Raw genomic sequence first — 23,034 nt, forward strand, 5'->3', positions numbered from 1 at the left:
ATGACAATGTTTGGTTTCACGAAGTAACACTCAAGTATGCGCGCGCACATCGGACACTGGCGCGAACGATTTCCGTTTCCAAGAAGTTATAAAACTGTTACGGAAATACTATTTGGATAAAAAAGTTTGACAGGAATAATTAATCCGTATTCTTGTAGTATTTTTTAAAAAATCAATAAAAAGCCTTCAAAGTGGTGAAATAAAGATGAGTGTTACATCGTGAAAACGAAAATGATCGAGTCAGGTTCTGTAACACGCGCGCGTAGCGCGCACTCACGTCCACTTGGGAGTTACTTCGTGGTGTCGCTGATTTTATGTAAAGAAATTAAACAGAAAACACTGTTCCCAACTGAGGGGAAAAGTGAAACGATGCATTCGTGCATTACACGAGAAGCCCGATAATGATCGTCGCATTTACAGTGGCATTTAGCACAATCGAATTATGTTTTAGTAATATTTCAAGACTACTTTGCGAAAAGCCGTCATACTACATAATACCTGACGTTGCGACCGTATTCACCTTCTGTCGAGCGGTGACAAAGTTAGTGTTTGTAATAACAATTGTGGCAATTTGGCTTGTTCCACTGCTAGTTACTTTTACCCAGTGTTATCGCGGCATGAAGTTCATTTTCAAACTGTAATCAAATTTTTGTTGTTGGTTATTCTGTGTTTATATTTAGTGAAGCTAACAAGCTCGCCGAAACCAGCCGCGTCCACCACAATGCGGCAGGATTATATTAAAGCAACACGACCACAGACGGTCGACGTTCTGATCAGAGAACGCCTTAACGGACTCGGAGACCCGAAGGATCGCGTGGATGATGTGCCTCGCTTGCTGAGTTCGGGTCATTCAGTCAACCTTGAGGAGGATGAAGCTTCACAACCGTCTCACTCGGGTCCTCTTGGGACAAAGTCGACCATCATAACAATTGGGGTTGTATTGCTGAATACTCTGTGTCTGTTGATCTTCATAACCATGAGGTAACTATTTCAATCATTAAAACTTGTCTGTAATATTCTGAAAAAAACGTTGTGAACACGATGCAAAACTTAAATAATTTCTCGGAATTTCAGAATGCGCATTTTATACTCATGTGTGTATTTCTTGTTGTTATCTTTTTGAAGAAAGAGCAGGGGATGTTTGCGCAGGTTTGAAAGAGAGCATCGCAGGAGCGAGGGCAAAAATAATGGCTCACCAACTCAGATGGGTGGCATGCTGTCGTCTAGACATCACCGGCGCGGTGAACCATCCCTGCCTTCCATTAGTAATCAAGTGGATAATAGACCCACCACTGCAGCCTCCTACCGAAGTCCAAGAGCTGTTGAAATGGGAAGTTTATTCCCATATGACAGTTCTAGCGCAGCCCATTCCGAAGTGCCATTAGTTCAGGTCAGTCGAGCTAAGGAGAGCAACTTGAACGTCTACCATGAGCCCAGTTACGAGCGAGGCGCCCAAGCAGTTTCCATCCCTCTATCTGAAGATTTGGACTCCGCTAATTCCATTCAGGTCCTCAGGGGAAAAGATCCATTCTGGCTGGTCATGATTGGCCAGTTTGGCCCAGAAGGAGGCATCCTGTGCTGCGAAGACTCTGATTTCATCTTAGAGATTCCCCCGGGCGCTATTCCTCCTGATCGCCGAGACCAGCTCATTATAGCTAGGATTTCTCTGTGTCCAGACTCTATTGGACCCAAGCTGACAGACCCCGACTCCTTGTGGCTCGGTCCGCTCGTCGAACTGGAATCTCCTGGTCTGGACCGATTCCATAAAAATGTCAAGATCAGGCTCCCGCATCGCGCTCGACTGCAGCCCGGCTGGACCTTCAGTGTGCATTACACAGATCCCACCGCTGACACCAAGTACAACTGCCAGACCGATACCACTCCTTCCACTGTTGATCAAGATCCTGAGGCCGCCACATTCCTTCTTGATGAAGACACCGATACCAAGCCAAAGTGGAATTGTGTGGAGCAGAAGTGGCACTCGGGTATTAAGGAAGAAAAGGCTTCAAAAGATGTGACCAGGGTAACCTTTACGGTCGACGAGAACTACGTAAACATCTTATCCTCTCACTTCTCCGAGTATGTCTGCTCAGGGTGCAGTAAAACACATCCTCTAAACCTGGAGGCTGTTGTGTTTTGGCAACACTACAAGGCCGAAGGTCTCGATCAGATGGATCTCAAGGTCTACATCATTGATATAATTAAGGTACTAAAATGTCTTTATGATTAAATAAACGAAACCGACGTGTTTTAATCAGCAGTATAATAAATATTTAAACAAGTTTTCATCGGAATAAAGGGTAATATTTGAGGGCTGTTTTAAGTTTCCATTTTGTAATTTTTGACACTTTTTAAAAGGCATTAATGAGCTTGCACCAATGAGTTTACTTGTTAAGAACAATCGACGTGGCGGATATTTTTACAAATGGAACTAACAAGACTGTGCAAGCTTCGATTAATTGTTTTCTTATGTTGTGCATTGATGAAATAGGATACACGCAAAGTCAGCGTTGAAAGTAACGAGAGATCCAGCAAACAGGCAGGCGCCAAGAGCGGCATGACAGCATACTCCTCACTCAGCTTGGAATATACGTCTGGTGTGGCTTCGTCGCTTGGCATCTGTGTAGACGAGGAGTGCATGGGTGACGACAGGAAGTGGAGTTTGAAATCTTACAATGGAAGACTCCCGGCTAAGCGAGTGAGAAGAAACGAATTTTTTAAAAATACAATCTGTTTTTTTTTTCGTTTATTTTCCTCCTATCGAATTTCCATGGTTTGACAAGAAAAAGTGTTTGTAACACATCTTTCTTCCTTGCCGATAGGTGATGTCAGTCGAATCAGTCATTCGTGGTTGCTGTTCATCCCACCTGTCTACTCGAGAGATGTTCACCTTCGTTCCGAGGGACCCTTCCAAGCAACTCAGCTTTTTCCAAGCGATGGTTTGCATCAGTCAACCAAACTCACCGGAAGGGGACCCGACCCCAATACTTGTGACTGTTCCCCTTACTAAGGTAAGAGGCGGCAGCATTGGAATCGAGTGAGTGACAAGTCATAACAAGTCATAACAAGTCATCTTGTCGCATTCTATCGGCAGTGACAAAGACATTCCATTAGCCAGTGTTCGTCTAATGTTAGTTATGACCTGACTCGTTCACTATAAAACATTAAAATTATATGCACGATTTTATTGACCTTTCTGTATTGTGAAATGAAGATGCTACATGTACTATAATATCGGAAAAGATGTAAGAACATATATTACAAAAATGTACCAATGGTTCACGTTTCATTTTTAATAGGGATATCGCGCTGTTAACAACAATAACAAGGTCTGCAGTGAAGGTGAGTGGTTCAAACATTGATTTGTCTGTGCTGTTTTCGAGCTTTAACCCAATACTATTTTAGTTTGCTATATTTGTAGTAATTCGAAAGCTATTAAATGAGTCTTCCAACCACAAAATGGCCCATGTTTAGTAAGTGAATAATCACATTGACATTTTGAATCATTTTGCAGCCAGTCAATGCAAAATAAACTGGTTTCAAATCCACCGTAAGGTAAATGAATGAAAAAAATGCCTCCCCCTGTATGTTAACTCGATTGGGCAGTACCTGTCCCCCAATTCTAAGTCAGAATAGGTGATGGGGGTAGTTGGAACCAGTCTAAACTTAAAATGGCCGACGGCTGTCACTTGGATCCAGTCTAAACCCATGGCCGGTGGCCGTTCCATGTCAAACCCCCGTGTCGGGAAATAATAACTATTGTCTTACACAGCACTAAAATTTATAAGAATTTGTTTAGGTTATCTTATAAATTTGTAATGATGCCTTTTTGACATGTTCTTTTTTTTTTTTTTAAAGCAGGCCAACCCATCAGCGACGACCAAATGGACTTCGTCGGCGAGCGACTGCCCGGCAGCGTATGGCCCGCTCTCTACCGCAAACTGATTGGAAAGGGCGCCGACAACGGCATCGAAGAGATCAGGCTCAAACATCCCAACAACCCCCGAGAGCAGGTCCACAGCGCACTCGTCAGCTGGAGGAGCAGCAAAGGTCGCATGGCAACGGTGGAGAAACTCATCACAGCTCTTCAGCAAGTGAAGCTTCAAGACCTTGCTGATGAGCTGCTGTCGTATTGCCAAGACTACGCAGAGGAAGCAGAAGAGGTTTCCACACCCACCGATACACGTCTGGTTATGGAAACACATCTTTAGGGGCCTCGTCCAATCAGTCGTAGTTATTCAAAACAGGGTTTGAATCTCACTGACAAATGAACATGATACCAAGGATATGTGGTCACAAAGACTTATGTCTGAAAACGTATCATAAAATTCTGAGTGTAGGCTTACATGTATTAACGTAAGAGGGCCTGTACACAAGTTTGACTGAGTTCGGTTTAATATAGGAAGTGTAGGTTTTAACCCCAAAGGAAATGAAATATTTTGCTAATGTCCAAACAGTCCGTCACACCCAAGGATCAACCCTACTATTATTGGTTCCTCAAGACTTATGATTAATTTCCCAACCCAACCCTGTCAAACGTGACAGCCTGGAAATTAAGTAATGTGAAAACACCCAAACCCGACATTTTTACGGGTATGTCAGTATGTAAGAAAGATCGTCTCTGAATGGGATGGAGACCCCATTTTCTTCTTTATCCTATGCACCCCTTGTGTTTGGGAATGTGTGCACACACGTGTGGCAATGAGTGTGCAGTGCGGCATGGTCAGAACTAATGGGTGCAGATGGCCCAGTATTCACATGAAAAGTTAATTTTGCAAAAGCAGATAAAAGCCAATTTTACAAAAACGGATAAAATCCATTCCCCAAATATTTTGTTCCTGAACAAATTCTTTTTCAAAGAATATAATTATGATCATGGGCTGTCCACATTGTGTGCATAAGAAATGGGCTCTGTGTTGATTTCCAGCAGAATTTTTTATAAGGTGAACAAAATTGATATTTTTTTTTTTTGCAAATGAATGAACTCATCACATAAATCACCTATGATTGATTACCGACTTCAACAAATCGGGCTACTCTCAACGTACAGCATATTCCAGACGTGGGCCTACATCAACTTAATTTCACTTTCTAATCATTTAGCGGGGGATTTAAGCAATGATTTTGGCTTCTTTTTTCCCCTAAAAGTAAGTCTAAAGGCCATCGCCATCTTGAAATATTATCCCTTCACTCCATTGCGAAAAAGACCAATACAACTTTCGGGCCAATTTTTTTTCAAATTGTCTCAGAAATGCAAGTTCAACTTCAGCTAGGACCCTTTATTGCTACAAACCCAAGTGCTAGGGGCCACTAAAGTCATATTTTTTTTTCTTTTGGAGCGAAAGGATCGTTTTAGCTTTTAGGGCCCACAAAAAAATATTTTAAGATGGTACGGAGACATCTTTAAATATATTACATTAATTTTATTCAAGTGTCTTTAACATTCTTTTTAATTGATCTGCCATTTTGATCTATGCAAGGAGGGGCGCACAAAAACGATTACTGGGGTGTGTCCCCCCTCCTTTGGAAAGTATGCCGAGGCAAACTCATTTCCTCGACAGCGGTACCAGTTTTGCATCCATAACAACCAATCTGACCGCACACGATCGCACACTGCCTTATTATATTTTATACAACACTTTCACAAGTTAGTACCTGAACATGGTTTACTGCCTTTCAGCAGCTAGATTGTCACCACACCAGCTGGGCCCAATTTCATAGAGCTGCTTAAGCAGAAAATTTGCTTAAGCAGGAAAAAACATTGCTTAGTAAAATTAGGTTACCGGCCAAAACTCCATGTGATGTACATTGCTTGTGACTGGTATTTAGCTGTTGTTTACTTAGCGTAACAATCGCATGGAGTTTTGGCCGGTAACCTGATTTTATTAAGCAAGACGTTTTTGTGCTTAAGCAAATTTTGTGCTTAAGCAGCTCTATGAAATTGGCCCCTGCAGTTGCACCCACAGTTATGCTCAAGGCTTGTTTTCGCTTCAAAAGAGGAGAATCGTTTAATCCAGTTAAAAAAAACGGATTCACTTTGCAAAAGCGAATCGATGACTGTGACAGGCATGGGTGTCGCCAGGATTTTTTCTAGAGGGGGACAAAACATATTTTTGCCAAAAAATGTCTGTATTTCTCAACACATTCTCGATTTATCAGTTTTAGAGGGGGGCACCTACATTTTGCCCCCCTCCCAACATTAAATTTACACCACTATGACTTCGCGCCTCTTTTTCTTTTCTTTTTTCTCTTTTTTTTTTTCCTTTTTTTGTGTGGCTTTTCCGGGGGGGGAGGGCAAGTGCCCCCTTCCCCCCCCCTCCGCGACGCCCATGGTGACAAGGTGTTAACTGGGCCGTTGCAGTGCGCGTGAACCAATCGCCATGGTTGAACCGACATTATAAGGAACACAATTCTCTTGTTAACGTATTCTTTATGATGAGGCTTGCGGTTTTGCCGAAGTCCATTGAGTGTGATAGTCCGACCGTTAAGGTTTGTGCACAAAACTCCAGACGCTTGGGGTTTTGTGTAGAACTGACCATTTTTTTACGGAAATGTGCTAGTATATAATTGGGCATCGAGCAAGGTGCAAGGGCGGATCCAGAACATAATTTTGGGGGGGGCCAAAAAAAATTTTGGTCTCCCAAAAAAGTGGGTCTAACAAATTACGGCGTGGGGTTCGGGGCCCGCTAGGTCCCCGAAAAACATTTGGATTCTAGATGCTCTGTGGTGCGATCTGAGGCAATTTCTGACCACTTTAACCAATTTTTTTTGAGGAAAAGATGGTGGTGTACTCACTGCCTGCCTTTATTGCGATGTCACATTAAAAAAAAAAAAAATTGGTTTCGTTTTGGGGGGGGGGCCATGGCCCCCTTTGGCCCCCCCCCCCTGGATCCGCCCTTGGCAAGGTGCAGTCAAATTGACGATGGCATCCCTACATTTTCTTGGGTAAAAGTAGAACCCCCATTTTTGACCGCAATTTTATCAAGTCTGCCCTCAGATATAGCCCAAAAGCCAGGAAGTTGATCCTCGGCTATATTAGCACAATTCCACTGGTTTTTTTTAACTAGACGGTCTCCCCAAAAACAAATGTGGGGGCACAAACCCCAGACGCTTGGGGTTAATTGTGTGTAGAATGCTTGCCGGACCATTTTTTTTTACGGAAGTGTACTAGTAGTGAAGTTGACCTCTTATAGTGACTTCACGACATGTGAAATATTATTTGGACAAGATTACTGGCGTTGTTTGCATGTATGTGTATGTATATTGTTTTGTTTTAGCTGTAAATTTGCAGAGTCGACTTTCGGATGAAAATGTGTTGTCATTGCTATTAATTCTTATGCTATGTAATTGTATTTTAGCCAATGTTAAGTCATAATGTCGATGTGAACCTAGCTATATCTCATTTGACGGTAATATTAATAAGGCGAAATAAAAAAAAAACCAACATGTTTAGCGCTAGCGTCCTGCCTTTGTGAAAAAAAAGAAAGCGGGAGGCCTTTTTTCCCCTCCAAAATGGCAGCCCGACCGGGCTATTTTTCAAGAGAGCCGCCATTTTTTTTTGTTTTTGTTTTAAATATGCCCGCCACTGGACTCAGGAAATGACATAACTGCTCTATATGGGCTAGATGCAACAAATAAAGAGGCCAAAATGATGTCACTGTTTAACATTTTTCATTTTTTTCGGTAAAAAAAAAAAAGGAAGCGGCCTCCACAAAGGAATCGGGCGGGGACGCTAAACATGTTTTTTTTTTATTTCGCCCAATATAACAGGGAAAAAAAGGTCTTCCAGACGCCTAGATTTCATTGGTTGCTTTGTATGATTATTCTGTTTGATTAGCCAGAATGCGTTACAGATTCTCAAGTTTTATAACACTATGCAGAATTGATCTTTATTATATTACATGTTTTTGTGTAGACATATTAATGCGTATAAAAATGAGAGCAGAGAATTAACAATTGGTATAGGCTACTGTGGTTGAGGAATTTTTGTACACAGGTGAGTTGCGATTGTAAATGGGCTAATCCTGTTTAGGATATACGTCCACTTGACTCGTGGTTTGCGGTTAATAATGTAAATTCCATTGGACGACGATTTTTCAAATGTTGGCAGTAGCACAGCAGTACTCCTAGACTCATTCAGCCTACAGCGATATCCACCGCCAAGAATACCCCTCATTTAATCACTTGCCTTCAGTGCCGGCCCCCTCGGAAAAAAACGTTAGGCCATATATATCTACCCACAGGTGTCTCCGCCCCGCCCCGCAGAAGTTTTAGTTAGGCCACTGTTGAGGCGCCCACGTTGCACAACTTAATTTTATATTGAAAAAAAAATAACCTCTTGAAGAAATAAGACCCGACATTTGCATGCACTGCTTGTGTTTGGTATCAGACTTTGTTGTAGGCCTGAAACAGAAACATCAATTTGGCACCCTGGCCATAAGAAGTGGGTTCCCGGCCGCCCCTCCCTCCCCTGCCGCCCACTCCCTCTTCAGAAATCCTTCATGCGCGATCTACATTATGTACTTACTACTTAAAGCTATAGTCCATCATTTGCAGCAATCCGAAAAGTAATTGGCGTAATTCATTATTAAAAAACATACTTGGTTGAAAGATAGTAAGTGGACTAAACTCCCTGTGAAATTATTCTTTCTGGCAAGCTGTTATTTTGAGTGCGGAAAATGGTCTGTTTGGACTAGGACTGCATTCTCGCCAAGTTTTTCTCTGCGTTGACACAAGACACTGTTGAGGGGGAGAAAAACAATATTGTGTCTAAATCTTCTCTCTGATTTGTCTATTTGTCATGATAAATCACCTGGACTGGGACTGCACTCTCGCCAAGTTTTTCTCCGCATTGACACTAGACACTGTTGAGGGAGAGAAAACAATATTTTGTCTTAATCTTCTGTCTAGTTTGTCTATTTTTCATGATATTACTGTCATGTTGTTTTTTAAATACGGCGTTAGACATTAGGGTAGGGAATGTTTCATTACAAATTTTAGATATTATTCATTGAAGCAGAGTGGAATTTTATATTATAAACTTTCTTTCTCTTCGCAAGTTCAAAGATTGACGATGTTACCTCTCGCCAAGTTTTTCTCCGCGTTGACACAAGACACTGTTGAGGGAGAGAACAACAATATTTTGTCTAAATCTTCTGTCTAGTTTGTTTATTTTTCATGATATTATCACCTGGCCACCGTTCAATTTAATGCATTACTTAATTTTTGAGATAATTAGTCGTCGTGACTATCATTTCCGAGCAAAAAGTGTGGAAAATGGTCTGCTTGGACTGGGACTGCAAACTCTCGTCAAGTTTTGTTCCGTGTTGACACAAGACACTGTTGGGGGGAGAGAATAACAATATTTTGCGGAAACACCATGTGCGAATGATTTCTCAACTAAGAGAATGGTTCTGAAAAGAACCAGAGGTATAATCTCGACGTTCCGGTCAGTACGCGACCCGGCCGGCCCTCGGCCCGGTGTTACGCGCGTACGCCGTCGCATCATGGCGCCCGATACCGAAGCGTACAGGTTTCCATCAAGGGCAAATGGGGATCTTCGGTCATTTTCGACCGTTTAATTCGGATAAATTTGAGTGTAGAACTGGGGGTATAGGTAATCGCCCAGAGCTGTGCCGATGGTGTAAAAGCGGGTTACACCGTGCTAAAAATACAAACTTCAAAGGAAGAATCGGGTCCATATAAAGATGTCGATGCAGATGAAACGGCTAACATTTTGTCTGATTTTGGATTCCGCTTTTTGATATGTACCTTTAGAAAGGTTGATGATGAGCCTTGTTTTCTTTTGTTATCGTGTACTACTTCTGGCTTAATGTCATTTTCGTTGCTGGGATTATAAAAAAAAAAAAAAAAAAAAAAAAAACCGACCTACCTACCCTATTTTTTCTGGCCCGTTACGCCAACATAACTTCTTTTTTTTAGGCCCTAGTAACCGCTGGACCGCGGAACAGGGTTCAAAGCTTATAATTTTGGGGATTCCCTCTCTTCAAATTGCGAAATCGAAACAGAATGTTCCCCCGATTTGTCATGTCCATTCTTAAACTGCACCCATTCTTTAAAATCTTCAAAACATTCATTGGTTTAGTTCTCTTTGGCAAAGGTGTGTTAAGAATGCACCCTTTGTCTGGTACTCCTGTATTGATTTGAAATATATGTCGTTCTTGGATAATTCCAACTTTAGAGCTCTTCAGCAACAAACTTGTAAGTACTTTTTGAATAAACTTTTGACTCAAACTTGAGTTCAAATTATAGGATCGATCTGTAAAATGGGTACATTTCATACACTAGTAGTTGCACAAACCAGTACAGTGGATTAGTGGTAGAATTGTTACCTGCCACACCATATGCGAGTTACTCCAGAGGATTATGCACATTACATGAAGGTGGTGATTATGGGACTGTATCATTGTTGGCTGTTCATTCGTCAAATTTTTTCCACCAAAAACTTTGCCCATGATGCCGGTTCTTTTTCTTCTTCTTTTTTTTCAAGTGTTACGACCAAAGACCACGAGCAACTTATATGCGTCGCCCTCATGGTATACATTGTTTTCAATAACAAACGTTTTTGTAGAGCCATTTTCACACTGGTGAGAAAACAGCGAATTTAGATTTTACAAAAATAAGGAAAATCTTTTAACTGGTCCCACAACGCACAAAAATCGTATTTAATTGAATCAGAAGACCATTCACTGAAAGACTTTTAACTGTTTTCCCCACTGATTCATTTAGTGACGTTTCGTAGTAATCCTATACAATAGAATTGCCCGTCTCACACATGACAGCCAGTGAGATACTCAGTCTGTCAGAGAAAGATACACAAAGAGGGCACAAGGCTTGCACTTTGGGACCAGCAAATTAAGAAAAGAAGGCTCCATATTCAAATCGTCTTGGACAATATTTATTTATTTATTTTATTTCTTTAGAAACGCATCTATCCGGAGCTGAAAATTGCTCATTAAACGTAAGAAAATACAAATTGTGGCCTGAACACACAAAAAGTGTTACCGGGGTAACTCTTTTTTTTCAAGTGATATATTTTTTTCACATGCAACAATTAAGAAGCTTGTACCTTGCTTTTTTATTCTAATCCATCTTGATAATGTGGGTGCAACGTTGATTGTTCCTACTTATTTCCCGATGTTGTGTAAGTGTTGAAGGTATGGAAACTGTGACTCATTTTGTTTGGCTTGATCACAATGACGGCGCGCCCGGGCAAAGTGGAGCTGATGATTGACAGTGGTCTTTTGTTATTCAAATTTTAAAGATGACCCGGCTTTGACCTGTGCCAGAGTAAACGGGTGCTTGCACTTGAATCAGACAAAGGTGGAATATTTTTTAGATCACGCACTCTGATTATGGCTTGTGCCAGTTACATACATGTATAGGCCTAATTGTCTAAGCTACTTTTAGTGACGCATACTTCCTCTCCGACTGTAGAAAGATAACGAAGCTTTAAGCAGCCCGCTGCACATATTCGAGGACGTTCACAAAATATCCCCTTGCGGTGATTTTTTTTTTTTTGAGTTTTCTGCTTAGCGAGGCCGTGAGGCAAATATCTCGCCTGTTTGATTTCTTTCGCTTCGCGAGGAGAAAAACTCACCGTGTGCGCAGGGGCAGATCCAGGAATTTTCGCAGGGGGGGGGGGGGGTTCATCAGCACAAAAATCTGAAAATGTACACAGGTTTTTTTTTTCTCCGGACACTTGGCCTCCGTAAAATCAAAAACTGGGGGGGGGGGGGGGGGGGAGTCTGAGTATCACCCGTTATCCACGGAGACATCTCCTGTCTAACGTACGATATGTCAAAGCATGCAGATTTATGCAAGCAGCGCGACAGCCAATCGGAGTCGACTTTACTAAATCGTGACGTCATTTCATTCCAAAATCTGGACTAACGCTGTGATTGGTCAATTCGAATACAGCGTTTTGTAATACAACAACGGCCGGCAGCGCATTCTCGTAACATGGTAACATGATACCTGCATGATACCGAGCGCCGCGCGCCGTGACATTTTTTTTTAATCCATGTCTATGACGCGCAACGGGTGAATGACCGAAGACCCGATAGACCTGTAGAAAGCGCCTGCTGATTGGTCAAAATCTAGGAAATGAAGAGGCGGGGTCTTGCCTAATTAATCAGCAAATCTGTTCGCGCATAATAGACCATGGCATTAGCCGTGGTCTATTACATAGACTGGGTGGGGGGGGGGGGGGGGGGGCTGGGTACCATATTTCAATACAGGACGCTGTTCAAATTCGACGATACGGCGATTATTAACACTAGATTACAGAATGGTGTACTGTATTTTGAACAGGCGGACATTATGGTAGAATAATTTTTTTGGGCGGGGTGTCACAGCGGGGGGGGGGGGTTCGACTAATTTTTTTGGAATTTGTATGATAATTTTTTTTGGACAGAGCTGGGGGGTTTTGACACCCCCCCCCCCACCCCAGCCCCCTTCTGGATCCGCGCCTGGTGCGGTCAACTTAGGGTATTTGCCTCACGCCTCGCAAGGCAGAAAACTATGCAAAAACTCACCTTACATGGGAATAGTTTGTGAACTATGTTCTGAGCAAAACCGACCTCGACTTACTTTTCCCCATCGCGTAGCTAGCTCTCGTGTGTGGCGGATTTCAAAGTCAGTTAGTGCGCGCTAGAAATGACAAGTGCTCTCCGATAAGTTTTATTTTTTCCACTCTCTATTTTCAGTATTATTTTAGCTTTTACTGAAAAACTATGCTTGTTGTTCTCTTTTTGGTCTCATCTTTAACCTTCTGAAAAGTTTTAATTTTGGAGTGCGTTGCTTTTCACCTAGAATGCATAATTGTCGTGCCTCGAATAATTCGAAATACAGGGTGAGTCATAAAAGCGGAACCCAAACCCCCCAAAATATATTTCATATTTTAAAAAAATTGTAGCACCAAACATAATAATGACTTGAAAGCAATTTCATGAGCTACTTTTAGATGAAATAATTACTGAAATTATTCAATCTGTTCAAATTCTTTCTGAAAAGTTTTTAATTTTGGATTGCGTTGCTTTTTCGCCTATAATGCATTATTGTTGTGCCACGAATAATTAGAAAAATATTGCAATTATTTGTTTTGCATCTGCATGTATAGGTAAACCGTAAACGTGGACGTGTTATTATTGTTTGATGTCGCATTCAAAGATCAGGATCTGTACATTGTGTTTGCATATACGTCTGTAAATATTCCTCCATGTGGGCCTAGTGTTCTATTTTGCATGTGCATTATTTATGATCAAATTAGGGTTGGGAATATTTTTTGGCAATTTTGTAAATCGTTTTGTTTTTTCCCCAAGGAGGTGGATTATACCGAGTTTACAAAAGCTGAATGATGGGACGTCGTGGGTTATCTGTTTGTAATCTCCTCGGACGATCATCGGTCCTGCTTCTGATTTTGCTTCCGATATTCCTGACTGGAGGTTTCGATATTGGAGTCTATGCTGCGGGTGACGGAAAAGCGGAAAGTCCAATCTTGAGCATGGACGATGGCAGTGATGGATCCCCAAGAGAGACGAAGGGGCAGTGAGGACCAGGGAAAAAAGAAGCAGTCCATGGTCAAGCAGCCAAGAGCGATTGGGAGAACGAGGCAGTAAGGATACCGCAGAGGTGGTTCAGAACGAAGCAGCTCATCGAAGGAATAAATCATCAACGGAGAAACAACGGAACGTTACGCAGTCCAGCGTGAATGAAGAAAGCAGCAAGGGTGGCGACGGTGGCGTGGAAGTAGACCACAACGAAGATGAAAGAGTAAATCTTAGCAGGGATCTTCGTCGCCTACTCAGGCACGATCTACATGTAGGGCTACTGGACCTCCTCATCAACAACACGTATGGTGAACACAACTCAAATCTCTCCAGTTCAGAGATCACCTTTCCCAAGTGTGGCGATGGCGAGTATGCATCCACCCTCCGCTCAATAGGCTTGATACGTGAATTGAAGTTTTATGTCAACCAATACGGCGAGTTCAGGTTAGTGAAATTCCTAGTTTCCTAGAGTTATACGCTGCATCCATTTTTGTTTTATATGACGAAGATGTAGTTTAATGTTGATAGAGAAATCTTTTAGTTGCGATTTAGTTCAGAGGCCGGCTTTAGTTCACGTCTATTTAATGGCTTAACTTGAGCTAATGTCTAACTCGGCCGACTCTGTTGTAATTAGTTCGTTTGTTTGTTTGTTTGTTTGTTTGTAAGCTGTTTCGGTGTACACACCGAAACTATACGAAACAGCTCTTGTTTTTGTTATTTTTTGGCTTTTCCGCAAAGTTGCGGAAAAGCCTTTGTTTCTCTACGATTTTTTTAATATTGCCAATTTCATTCTGCTTACAAAATTTAACACTTTCATTAATCCGATTGTTTGCAAACTTAGTACAGACTAAAACCGCAATAAAATAATGAGCACTGCCAAGTATTGTTACAATGACGTCATCATTAGACATGTGACGTCATCGTTTGTATATTTTAAGCCCCTATATCTCATCAGCAGTAATTTAGATTGGGTTAAAACTTGGTACGGGGGCATGCCGAGATGTGTTACCAATAAATATTGAGGTGACGTCATAATGACGTCATCTTGTGATTATATATATATTTTATATATGACAAATGCAATATGCCAAAATCAAATTTCCATTTGAATGAGGTTTGTTAAACAAACGTAAATGCACACAGTTTTGCACAAAACAGAAAAACATGACCTTAATTTTTAAAAAAACGATAATGCGGAAAAGCTCTATGTTCTGTTGCAAACAGACATAGACCTCTAGTTTCTCTTTTTTGTTTGTTTCCACTTTTACCAATAGTAAGAAGTGTTTTCGTTCTACGCAGCACTTGAGGACTTTTTTTCACATCCGATCGACTTCAAACCTGGCACACACTTAGACCACCATCTGAAGATTCAGGCGGAATCATGACGTCATCATGACGTCATCACGTGTCACGTGACGTCATCCGAAAAGTCCATATTTTAAGGCTCTATATCTACAGAACCGTAAGTCATATCAGGTTCAAACTTGGTATGCATGTATGCCGGGACATTTTATAGACAAAAATTGCAATAACGTCACGATGACGTCATCATGTGATTGTATATGAATTATTACATTTTTTGACCTTTAAGCCATATCTCATCAACGGAACGTGCTAAATATGAAATTATTTTTGTAATAGGTTTTTTAGGTCATCGATGGGTATAGAAAATTTCGAAAAATTTGTGACTCATCATAACGTCATCAAAAACGTGATTTCTTGATTGAAATATAAGGGTATGTCCGATCGTTATGAAACTTGGTGGGTAGGTGGTACTGATAATAGTTTTCAAAATCTGAAGTGACGTCACCATGACGTTATAATCCGATTTTTTAAAACTGTAATATCATCTTCTAACTACAAAACAAATCTATAAAATACGATAATATTGACTTCAAAGTAGGCACATACCTAACCCGAAGCTTGTATTGTTTCTAAACAAGTAACGCCTTGATGACGTCATCATTAATTATATGACGCCATCTACATTTTGTCAATTTATCACACCAAATTAATTTCTACACAGCCTAATATTTTTAGAAGAATGCTTGTGTACCTGTACATTCGACTTGGTGAAACTCCTACGTGGATGCTTAAACAGTAGAAACAGCTACGTGTTTGACCACAAACACAACACAGTCTAGTTTATTTGTTTGCTTTCTTTTTCATCCACGGCACAGATTCTATAACTGCAAGCCATGTCGCGTGTGTCACCCAGATGTTTACGAGATCCTCCCCTGTCTAAGGAAAAGCAACACAGTGTGTTTTGGAACCAAAACGGGTTTCAGATGCAAGCACGAGGACATGGTATTCTACCCAGGTACAGGCTGTGGTGAGTATAGTATTCATTGCCATTCATCTCGTCACAGACACCAAGAAGTAACACCCAAGTCCACTTAAGTGTTACTTCGTGAAAACCGCTTGATGACAATGTTTGGCTTCACGAAGTATGCGCGCGCACATCGGACACTGGCGCGAACGATTTCCGTTTCCAAGAAGTTATAAAACTGTTACGGAATAACTATTTGGATAAAAAAAATTGACAGGAATCATTAATCCGTATTCTTGTAGTATTTAAAAAAAATCAATAAAAAAGCCTTCAACGTGGTGAAATAAAGATGAGTGTTACATCGTGAAAACGAAAATGATCGAGTCAGGTTCTGTAACACGCGCGCGTAGCGCGCACTCACGTCCACTTGGGAGTTACTTCGTGGTGTCGCTGATTTTATGTAAAGAAATTAAACAGAAAACACTGTTCCCAACTGAGGGGAAAAGTGAAACGATGCATTCGTGCATTACACGAGAAGCCCGATAATGATCGTCGCATTTACAGTGGCATTTAGCACAATCGAATTTTGTTTTAGTAATATTTCAAGAACTACTTTGCGAAAAGCCGTCATACTACATAATACCTGACGTTGCGACCGTATTCACCTTCTGTCGAGCGGTGACAAAGTTAGTATTTGTAATAATAATTGTGGCAATTTGGCTTGTTCCACTGCTAGTTTCTCTTACCCAGTGTTATCGCGGCATGAAGTTCATTTTCAAACTGTAATCAATTTTTGTTGTTGGTTATTCTGTGTTTATATTTAGTGAAGCTAACAAGCTCGCCGAAACCAGCCGCGTCCACCACAATGCAGCAGGATTATATTAAAGCAACACGACCACAGACGGTAGACGTTCTGATCGGAGAACTAGAACCCCTTAACGGACTCGGAGACCCGAAGGATCGCGTGGATGATGTGCCTCGCTTGCTGAGTTCGGGTCATTCAGTCAACCTTGAGGAGGATGAAGCTTCACAACCGTCTCACTCGGGTCCTCTTGGGACAAAGTCGACCATCATAACAATTGGGGTTGTATTGCTGAATATTCTGAGTCTGTTGATCTTCATTACCATGAGGTAACTATTTCAATCATTAAAACTTGTCTGTAATATTCTGAAAAAAAACCGTTGTGAACACGATGCAAAAACTTTAATAATTTCTCGGAATTTCAGAATGCGCATTTTATACTCATTTGTTTATTTCTTGTTGTTATCTTTTCGAAGAAAGAGCAAGGGATGTTTGCGCAGGTTTGAAAGAGAGCATCGCAGGAGCGAGAGCAAAAATAATGGCTCACCAAATCAGATGGTTGGCATGCTGTCGTCAAGACATCACCGGCGCGGTGAACCATCCCTGCCTTCCATTAGTAATCAAGTGGATAATAGACCCACCACTGCAGCCTCCTACCGAAGTCTAAGAGCTGTTGAAATGGGAAGTTTATTCCCATATGACAGTTCTAGCGCAGCCCATTCCGAAGTGCCATTAGTTCAGGTCAGTCGAGCTAAGGAGAGCAACTTGAACGTCTACCATGAGCCCAGTTACGAGCGAGGCGCCCAAGCAGTTTCCATCCCTCTATCTGAAGATTTGGACTCCGCTAATTCCATTCAGGTCCTCAGGGGAAAAGATCCATTCTGGCTGGTCATGATTGGCCAGTTTGGCCCAGAAGGAGGCATCCTGTGCTGCGAAGACTCTGATTTCATCTTAGAGATTCCCCCGGGCGCTATTCCTCCTGATCGCCGAGACCAGCTCATAATAGCTAGGATTTCTCTGTGTCCAGACTCTATTGGACCCAAGCTGACAGACCCCGACTCCTTGTGGCTCGGTCCTCTCGTCGAACTGGAATCTCCTGGTCTGGACAGATTCCATAAAAATGTCAAGATCAGGCTCCCGCATCGCGCTCGACTGCAGCCCGGCTGGACCTTCAGTGTGCATTACACAGATCCCACCGCTGACACCAAGTACAACTGCCAGACCGATACCACTCCTTCCACTGTTGATCAAGATCCTGAGGCCGCCACATTCCTTCTTGATGAAGACACCGATACCAAGCCAAAGTGGAATTGTGTGGAGCAGAAGTGGCACTCGGGTATTAAGGAAGAAAAGGCTTCAAAAGATGTGACCAGGGTAACCTTTACGGTCGACGAGAACTACGTAAACATCTTATCCTCTCACTTCTCCGAGTATGTCTGCTCAGGGTGCAGTAAAACACATCCTCTAAACCTGGAGGCTGTTGTGTTTTGGCAACACTACAAGGCCGAAGGTCTCGATCAGATGGATCTCAAGGTCTACATCATTGATATAATTAAGGTACTAAAATGTCTTTATGATTAAATAAACGAAACCGACGTGTTTTAATCAGCAGTATAATAAATATTTAAACAAGTTTTCATCGGAATAAAGGGTAATATTTGAGGGCTGTTTTAAGTTTCCATTTTGTAATTTTTGACACTTTTTAAAAGGCATTAATGAGCTTGCACCAATGAGTTTACTTGTTAAGAACAATCGACGTGGCGGATATTTTTACAAATGGAACTAACAAGACTGTGCAAGCTTCGATTAATTGTTTTCTTATGTTGTGCATTGATGAAATAGGATACACGCAAAGTCAGCGTTGAAAGTAACGAGAGATCCAGCAAACAGGTAGGCGCCAAGAGCGGCATGACAGCATACTCCTCACTCAGCTTGGAATATACGTCTGGTGTGGCTTCGTCGCTTGGCATCTGTGTAGACGAGGAGTGCATGGGTGACGACAGGAAGTGGAGTTTGAAATCTTACAATGGAAGACTCCCGGCTAAGCGAGTGAGAAGAAACGAATTTTTTTAAAAATACAGTCTGTTTTTTTTCCGTTTATTTTCCTCCTATCGAATTTCCATGGTTTGACAAGAAAAAGTGTTTGTAACACATCTTTCTTCCTTGCCGATAGGTGATGTCAGTCGAATCAGTCATTCGTGGTTGCTGTTCATCCCACCTGTCTACTCGAGAGATGTTCACCTTCGTTCCCAGGGACCCTTCCAAGCAACTCAGCTTTTTCCAAGCGATGGTTTGCATCAGTCAACCAAACTCACCGGAAGGGGACCCGACCCCAATACTTGTGACTGTTCCCCTTACTAAGGTAAGAGGCGGCAGCATTGGAATCGAGTGAGTGACAAGTCATAACAAGTCATAACAAGTCATCTTGTCGCATTCTATCGGCAGTGACAACGACATTCCATTAGCCAGTGTTCGTCTGATGTTAGTTATGACCTGACTCGTTCACTATAAAACATTAAAATTATATGCACGATTTTATTGACCTTTCTGTATTGTGAAATGAAGATGCTACATGTACTATAATATCGGAAAAGATGTAAGAACATATATTACAAAAATGTACCAATGGTTCACGTTTTTTATTTTTTTATTTCATTTATTTTTTTTATCGAACTCTCGCGGTCAAAAGACCGAATTACGGTTCAATGTACAAAGATTAAAAGTTATCACTTATATAAAAACACCATTAAAACATTATTAATTAAAATTACACACACACAAATTTTGACCAAAAAGATGAACAATACATTTAAAAGCATACTTAACATTAAAATCACATTAACATTTTCAGATTGTGAAAACAAGAAAAAGAAAGAAAAAAAAACCGGCACTATACAATAATAAAATAAAAATGGTCCAGCCTTTTCCAAAATCCAACCGGCAGTTGAAATTTAGGGGTGGTATATATCCTGGAGAGTTTTTTTTTTATATAATTTGTTAATTTTTGGGATTTTTTTTTTTTTCGTGTTTGTTTAGGTAATGTGATTATTATAAAACTGTTGACAATCAAGTGCGCATACATGCGTTTAGTAGTTTTGTAAGGTACGGGACAGTACTTTTGGAGTAGCTTTCCACCTTTATTTTAGGTTCAATGAACTGTCGTCTTTGTCTTAGTTCCATGGCATGAACTCTACTGTTTAGGGGGAACCAACTCTTAAAACGATCAGAAGCAACACAAGATTTGGCAAATTGTAAACAAAGATCTTCCCTCCTGTTAGCCAAGGTTTTCATACTAAATCTAGACAATGCATGATCATAAGTGGAGTGATCCTGATCCAAGATTATCTTAAATGCCCGTTTTTGGATTGCTTCAATATATGATGTTTGATTTGATGTAAGACCAGAGTGCCACACAGGGGCAGTGTATTCTAAGACAGGACGAACATAAGTAGTAAATATTGTTACAAGATCGTTTCTGGGAACACCAAACCTTTTTAAACGGCTAAGGATGTGGAGGCGTCTACTACTTTTAGAGATCATTTCTTGGACCTGGGTGCTCCATTTAAGGTCACTCTGAATCCAAACTCCTAACAACTTTGTTTGTGCTACAACATCAACTATGTTATCACCAATCTTTAAAGAAGGTGGGTCGGGGGGATTTTTCCCAAAGTGAAATTGCATAGTTTTACACTTAGATGGATTAAGCGTAAGTTTGTTAGCCTGAGACCAGTGAAACAAATCATCCATGTTATTTTGCATAAAAGAATGGCTATTGACTGATCTGATCTCACCTAAGCTGAGGTCATCGACATATTTCCATTTGTGACCAACGGAGTCAGCGCAGGCGTCGTCAATTTTTAATAGGGATATGTCGTTTCATTTTTAATAGGGATATGCTGTTAACAACAATAACAAGGTCTGCAGTGAAGGTGAGTGGTTTAAACATTGATTTGTTTGTGCTGTTTTCGAGCTTTAACCCCCATACTATTTTCTTCTTTCGGTGGCGTAGGGGGGGGGGGCGACCGCCCCCATGAAACCTTTTCGCCCCCCCCCCCAGTCGCCCCCACTGAGATTTTGAGTTTCTAAAAAAATTATCATTGATCTACATGACGCCATGGGCGTCAATCCTGGGGGGACAGGGGGACATGTCCCCCCCCCCCCCCCCACCTTTTGAAGGGTACGTGGGGGACACAATATCAAAGCCCCCCCCCCCATTTTTGAATAGCTCAGAATACCAATAGCTGATTCAATGTCTCCAACCTCAAAAACGGTGTTCAAATAATTATCTTTTGCCAAGAAAATATTTGTTAAAGCATGGAGGAAAGTCGTAACAAATTGCTTCAAATCACACCACAGAACATCTAGAATCCATTTTTTTCCCTACGGCGTGAGGGCTTCGCGCTTGCATCAGTTATGATCAAGGTATGTCCCCCCCCCACTTTTGAGAAGCGATTGACGCCCCTGCTTGACCCCCCCCCCCATGAAATGTTCCAGTCTAAACTTAAACTGGCCGACGGCTGTCACTTGGAACCAGTCTAAACTCATGGCCGGTGGCCGTTCCATGTCAAACCCCCGTGTCGGGAAATAATAACTATTGTCTTACACAGCACTAAATTTGTCTAAATTTGTTTAGGTTATCTTATAAATTTGTAATGATGCCTTTTTGACATGTTCTTTTTTTTTTTTTTTTAAAGCAGGCCAACCCATCAGCGACGACCAAATGGACTTCGTCGGCGAGCGACTGCCCTGCAGCAAATGGCCCACTCTCTACCGCAAACTGATAAGAAAGGGGGCCAACAAGGGCATCGAAGAGATCAAGCTCACACATCCCAACAACCCCCGAGAGCAGATCCAGTGCGCCCTCGTCAGCTGGAGGAGCAGCAACGGTCGCATGGCAACGGTGGAGCAACTCATCACAGCTCTTCAGCAAGCGAAGCTTGAAGACCTTGCTGATGAGCTGTTGTCGTATTGCCAAGACGACGCAGAGGGAGCAGAAGAGGTTTCCACACCCACCGATACACGTCTGGTTATGGAAACACATCTCTAGGGGCCTCGTACAATCAGTCGTAGTCCAATTATTCAAAACAGGGTTTGAATCTCACTGACAAATGAACATGATACTAAGGATATGTGGTCAAAAAGACATCATAAAATCATAAAATCCTGTGTGTAGGCTCAACGTAAAAGGGCCTGTAGGCCTACACAAGTTTGACTGCATATGAGCTCGGTTTAATATACGAAGTGCTCGCACCCCCAAAGGAAATAAAATATTTTGCTAATGTTCAAAAAGTCCTTTACACCCAAGGATTAACCAACTATTATTGGTTCCCCAAGACCTAATTGGTTCCCCAACCCAACCCTGAGTCAAACGTGACAGACTGGAAATTAAGTAATACGAAAACACCCCAAACCCGGCATCTTTACGAGCACAGTCTCTTAGAAAGAGCGCCTTTGATTGGGATGGAGCCCCCATTTTCCATATGCTACAACCCTTGTGTCTTGAAATTCCTGCTCCCTGCTAGCCCAATATTCACATGAAGAATTCATTTACAAAGTACCTTGTAAATCCTTATAAAGGTGCTACATAATGGGTCTCATGGTTCTCGTTATAAACTTGAGGCCTCCATGGAAAGCAGTGCCTTGCGCTGATTGGAGTTTACCCTCATTACAGATGACGTTAAAAAAAAGCAGATAAAGCCAATTTTACAAAAACGGAGAAAATTCATCGACTAATATTTTTTTCCAGAACAAATTCTTTTTCAAATACAATTTTTCAAGATTTCTCAAGACAAGATGTAACTGGGCAGTCCAAATTGATTTTTTTTACCCACATAATAAAAAAAAATGAAAAACGTATATTTCAGACGTACATCAATTTCATTTCACTTTCTAATTATTTAGAAGGGGACTTTTGGCTTCTTTCCTTCCAAAGTTGATCACCCCTAAAATTAGTCAGTCTAAAGGCCATCGCCATCGCTCCGTTGCGAAAAAGACCAAAACAACTTTAGGGCCCAAAACTAGTTCTTCCGAATTGTTTCAGAAATAGTGCTATGGGCCACGAAATCCATTTAGTCTTTTGAAGACAAACGCTCGTTTTTGGGCCCACAAAACTCTCTTTAAGATGGTGTGGAGTACAAAGATATCTGTAACTATATTATAATTTTTGAAGTGCCTTTATTATTCTTTTTAATTGATCATGCCGTTTATATCTATGCAAGGGGCGCGCACAAACGGGTGTCACACCCTCGTCGCAAAGCGCGTGATGTCTCCTCCTGCCAAAGGCAGGTTCGACAACGGTTTACGCGCATAAACACCAATCTCACCACACGCGATCACAGGCAGCCTACTTGTATCTTATAGAACACTTTCAGTCACCGAAATAAGTACCTGGA

At 41.5% G+C, this 23,034-nt stretch overlaps 2 protein-coding genes across 2 annotated transcripts; both read left to right on the forward strand.

The window, feature by feature from the left end:
• Window positions 1–1,251: 1,251 nt before the first annotated feature.
• On the forward strand, window positions 1,252–16,975 carry LOC119731012. Its single transcript, XM_038204075.1, has 8 exons — window positions 1,252–2,206; window positions 2,492–2,698; window positions 2,823–3,011; window positions 3,300–3,342; window positions 3,859–4,190; window positions 13,555–14,015; window positions 15,752–15,903; window positions 16,665–16,975. The coding sequence occupies exons 1-8, from the start codon at window positions 1,328–1,330 to the stop codon at window positions 16,973–16,975; spliced, it is 2,574 nt and encodes an 857-aa protein (XP_038060003.1). The 5' UTR covers window positions 1,252–1,327.
• A 353-nt stretch (window positions 16,976–17,328) lies between these two features.
• Window positions 17,329–22,299, forward strand: LOC119731129. The gene is made up of 5 exons (XM_038204194.1): window positions 17,329–18,199; window positions 18,485–18,691; window positions 18,816–19,004; window positions 20,532–20,571; window positions 21,340–22,299. Exons 1-5 carry the CDS (start codon window positions 17,534–17,536, stop codon window positions 21,687–21,689), a joined length of 1,452 nt encoding a protein of 483 aa, XP_038060122.1. The 5' UTR covers window positions 17,329–17,533; the 3' UTR covers window positions 21,690–22,299.
• Window positions 22,300–23,034: the final 735 nt, after the last annotated feature.

Source organism: Patiria miniata, unplaced genomic scaffold, assembly GCF_015706575.1.
Source record: "Patiria miniata isolate m_02_andy unplaced genomic scaffold, ASM1570657v1 HiC_scaffold_1, whole genome shotgun sequence".
NCBI classification, from domain to species: domain Eukaryota; kingdom Metazoa; phylum Echinodermata; class Asteroidea; order Valvatida; family Asterinidae; genus Patiria; species Patiria miniata.